Source organism: Rutilus rutilus (assembly GCF_951802725.1).
Source record: "Rutilus rutilus genome assembly, chromosome: 3".
Taxonomy (NCBI): Eukaryota; Metazoa; Chordata; class Actinopteri; order Cypriniformes; family Leuciscidae; genus Rutilus; species Rutilus rutilus.
In genome coordinates this window covers 7,076,922-7,081,921 of record NC_140211.1, presented here as the reverse complement: position 1 = coordinate 7,081,921, position 5,000 = coordinate 7,076,922, and the positions used below count along the sequence as shown (strand labels likewise).

Below are 5,000 nucleotides of genomic sequence, written 5' to 3'. Positions count from 1 at the left end.
GTCTCCATTTATATAGCGCTTTTAACAATATGAATTGTTTCAAAGCATAGGAAATTACGGTAACAGAGATTTTTTTGGCTTTACAGCAGCTCTAGAATAAAGCGCGTAGTCTTTCTTTACAAACTGACTTCACCAAATTACACACACTCACACAAACACACACTCACACAAACACACTCACTCAAACACACACTCACTCAAACACACTCAAACACACACACACTCACTCAAACACACACACACTCACTCAAACACACACACACTCACTCAAACACACACACACTCACTCAAACACACTCACTCAAACACACACACACACACACACTCACTCAAACACACACACACACACTCACTCAAACACACACACACACACTCACTCAATCACACACACTCACTCACTCAATCACACACACTCACTCAAACACACTCACTCAAACACACACACTCACTCAAACACACACACACACACACACACACACTCACTCACTCAAAAACACACACACACACACTCACTCAATCACACTCACTCAAACACACACACTCACTCAAACACACACACACACTCAAACAAACACACACTCACTCAAACACACACACTCACTCAAACACACACACTCAAACACACACACAAATAAACACAAGCACAAACACAAACACTAACACTAACACTAACACACACCAAACACAAACACACATACCTGTCCTTGCCAGTCTGTGCCATTGATCAGGATGAGACTTTCAGGAAGAGCAGCATCAGATAACAGAATCTGATTCAACTGATCATAGACAGCTTTCCTGAGGACCTGCACACACACACACACACACACACACACACACACACACACACAGGGATGAGTCAGCTGAACATGAATAATTCACAGAGACTCTGCAGAACAAGATGAAACACCGCATCAACAGTCCTTATTTAAACTACGGAAATGAATGAGAAATGTGAGAGAATCCGAGGAGAACCGCGTTCAGAGAAACAGCCCGTTTACACGAGCACTGAAGAAACACCACGCTGAACCGTTTCAAATATTCATTTCTCATCTCAATTTTGACTGATTCTCATTTTGATGAACCAATATTGATTCTTAAATCCTAAGAATCAATCTTTTAAGTCTATGCTGGTTTCAGTTGCTGCATTAATAAAAACATGATCTCTCGCATGCAGCTTGTGAACAACGTCACGCAACATCACATGTCCCTCAGAAACGCCGTTCAGTGCCCATAAACTCGCTAGTCAAGGAGCCTTCTGCTAAATATATGCACTATTATATACATGACAATAGTAGTGCTGGGTAATGATTAATCGCATCCAAAATAAAAGTTTGTGTTTACATAATATGTGTGTGTGTACTGTGTATAATTATTTTGTATATATAAAGTATACACACACATGCATGTTTATATTTAAGAAAAATGTGTTATTTATTTACAAAATATTTTACATACACATGTTAATTTTTTTTTATATATATACATGCATGTGTGTGTATTCATATTTACACAATAATTATACACACTACACACACACACATATTATGTAAACACAAACTTTTATTTTGGATGCGATTAATGGCGATTAATGGTTGTCCAGCACTAGAAAATGTACATTCTGTACCTGATAAACATCCAAAATGAATCTTGAACTAAATCAAGATAGGAACTAAATGGAATTGCAAGCTAGTGAATCAAACTCTGATGTAATGCAGTGCGATGTAACGCTCTACCTGTGTGCTGTGTCCGAGCTCAGGTGATCTCTCGCTGTCGGAGCTGTTGGTTCGTTCGCTCAGAGGTTTGGAGAGCTGTCGATCTTTCACAGGAGTGCAGCGCTTACGGGGTGTGTTTCCTCCATCCAGCCTGCAACACACACACACACACACACACCATCATTTCTATGCGTTTTCTGACTGTATTCCTAGCCTAGCTGCACTTCAATCTAGATCAAACCTGCTTAATTACGCTTACAAACACACATGCGCTGTTGGGGAAGCGACTCTGAAACTGTAGTTTGACGAGCTATAAGATACTCTTAAGTTAAAGTGGTTAAGATACAGTCAAGCTAATCTTCTGAAAAAGTAGTTAGCTACACTACAAGTTGGGTTAAATGCAATACAATTATGATTTCAATTTATGTTTTATTTAGTAAATTATCCAAAGATACAAACAATACTCAAATATATATCTCAAACTGACTTTCAAAGGGCAAAATTCTGGCCGATACCGATAACCGATAATTCTTCATATTTGAAAGCCGATAACCGATATATTGGCTGATAAATCTAAATCCAATTTTTTGTTTAATTTTTGAGAGACTGATTACAAAAAAAGTCTCAAGCACACAATTATAACGTTTTCATTATAATTGTACGTGGGCGATATGACAGACTTATGCTGCACATGTTGCACTGAACTGTATTTTCCTTTTTTGAAGTGATTCCAATCAATTCAAAAGCATCATGACGATCAGTGCACATCTGAAGTGTTTCAGCTGAAGGAAATAATCCATTATTTATCGACTTTAAGATATCGGCCGATACCGATATGGTGGCCGATATATCGTGCATCCCAAAATTGCAATTACAATCAATGCAAGAACAAAATGTATGCAACTTATATTGGATACACAGGAGTGGTCAAAAATGCCGGTTAAACTCGCAGCATTCACTGTGAATTGTTGCTTGCATGAACACAGTCTTAAACCTGTCGCAACCTATTTAATCAGATCACACACTTTTTCTGTATGATGAGCGACTTTCAGATTTCGGTTTGATTGACAGATGCTTTGCCAAAGCAATGGAACGTTAGTGATCTTTTAGGTTCATTACAAAACTGTTGTGGGACCGATTGAACTATGGCGGGTCATCATTGTTATTAAATCAGATACTGACATTTGATATAGAGTGAAATAAAGACGGTTAATTAATCAATTTAAAAAGGCTATAATTCTCTTCTCAGTGAACTGTACAGCCGCAAGATGCGTGGCGTAACAATAGATGGCGGTAATGCACAATTTTAGTTAGTGATCTATTAAGAAGACGACGCTACTTGTTGGAAAAAGTAGTTAGCTACTGGAAAAGCTACACTGTTTCGAAAGCAGTTACTGTTAAGCTACTGAAAAACATAGTTAAGTTCGTAGCGTCGCTACTTGTCGTTAGCTACTCCCCAACACCGCATGGTATTACTGTAGATGTGTGTTGGTGGCCTGACCTGGGTGACGGCATGGACTGAATCTCGTTCTTGCTGGTCTTTAAGGGTGTACGTGGTTTTTCAGCCACAGACACTGTTATACAGGGGCCAACATCAGTGAACAACTCCTGATCATTCAGTTCCTACACACATCCAACACAAAAGAGCATTAAAACATAATAACCAGAAGAATTCAAGTCAGGCAAGTCAGCATAATACATACTGAGCCCGGAGGACTTAGGACAGTGTGTGAAAATGTGACTTATTTATGTTTTTTGCTTTGAATCAACTGGTGTTTTTAGTAGAGATGCACCGATTACAATTTTCTAGGCCGATTCCGATTTCCGATTTTTCATTGAGTTTGACCTGCCGATACCGATTTTAGCCGATTCCGATTAAATTTTTTTCTAACCACTTTACAGCACACACAAATATTTATTTTCGATCTTTTGTTTAACCCTTTCACACGTAAGTTTAAAATATTATAACTGACACCCCCATCCCCCACCCCCAGAGTGAGTTTTTTCAAGGCGAACGTTCCCTTTAATGTTTCCATGGCGACACGTCGCGCGATGCACCGCAGCCACAATACTGTATGACAGATGTGTCGCTTTTATTTCGCTTTTCCTTTTTTATTCAAAATATTCACAAACTTGCTTACCATGTCATCAACTAGCCTATCTGATATTCCGATTCTCAAATATGTGTAACGTTAAGTGAGTGTGTTTGGTCGTTTAAAAACCTTTATAAATAATCTTGATCTATAATATGAGATGGGCGCCGCAATGTTGTCCTGTCAGTCGGATTTACAGCACGTGAATTCATCAGTTTCTCCCGAAATAAATGCAAGAAAGTGGCCGGTGAACTGAGAAGAATAGAGTAAACTTTATAGTTACTTCCACTATGTTTGTCTGATATGAATAACACATGTCGGCTAATTATATTTGAATAGATTGTTATTGCTGCTTCCACAGACATCAGTGTGTATTTTACAAACTCCAAATGTATTGGTTTACTCGTGCTTATGTGTATTTAAATATCTGAAACTTAAAATAAACATTATGAGGTTGAAAACACTGCTTAACGGTAGTTGTGATATATAACAGCGCTGAACGCGTCCGACTCTGGCTCAGCGCCAGCCAACGCGCGAATGCGACGTCACTGATCATTATAAATGTGGCACCGTACTCTCGGGGCACAGAAATAAAATCCCATATATGAGACCGTACCGCTCAAAAGGTTAATCATGCGGCGCCCGAGTGCAAGTGCATTTGACCGGCATAAAATCGGCATATGTCAGACTGACCGGCCGGTTGCCGGTCATGGCCGATCACGTGAAAATCGGCCAATTCCGGTCACCAGCCGATCAATCGGTGCATCTCTAGTTTTTAGTGTAATAAACACCTTTTTGACAAATGTTTTGCTTGAAAAGTGTGCTTGTACTATCTTTAATTTTAAAATAAATGACTTTTAGTTAGATTTCTTCCATATATAATGTAAATATATGCATGCTTCAGACTATATCTGTGTGTCTCACCAGCGTGTCGGTCTCGGACAGCGGCTCGTCAAGGTTACGGCTGCGCGAGTGTTTGAGTTTATCTGACGGCGGCTGCTCCCCCTGCTGGACACACACACCAACTACAATCACATACACCATACACACACACACACGCACAAACCTACTAATGGTGTCCAATCCGACTCCTGGAGGGCCAGGATCAGCCTACACCTGGGTTTAGCTAACCAGCTACAGCACAATTACCTGGAAGTTTCTGGAAGGTGTGGTTAATTAAGGATGGCGCTAAACT

At 39.6% G+C, this 5,000-nt stretch overlaps 1 protein-coding gene across 2 annotated transcripts in view; it reads right to left on the bottom strand.

The window, feature by feature from the left end:
- pacs1 (phosphofurin acidic cluster sorting protein 1) overlaps window positions 1–5,000 on the bottom strand; it is a 54,673-nt gene that overhangs the window by 8,940 nt on the left and 40,733 nt on the right. The window contains exons 11-14 of one of the 2 annotated variants that reach the window (XM_084403624.1): window positions 4,730–4,813; window positions 3,214–3,335; window positions 1,734–1,863; window positions 699–803 (exon numbers count right to left, since the gene is read on the bottom strand). In XM_084403624.1, coding sequence (XP_084259750.1) covers window positions 699–803; window positions 1,734–1,863; window positions 3,214–3,335; window positions 4,730–4,813 — 441 coding nt within the window. The remainder of the gene's footprint in view (window positions 1–698; window positions 804–1,733; window positions 1,864–3,213; window positions 3,336–4,729; window positions 4,814–5,000) is intronic. The other variant, XM_084403625.1, reaches the window with a different exon arrangement.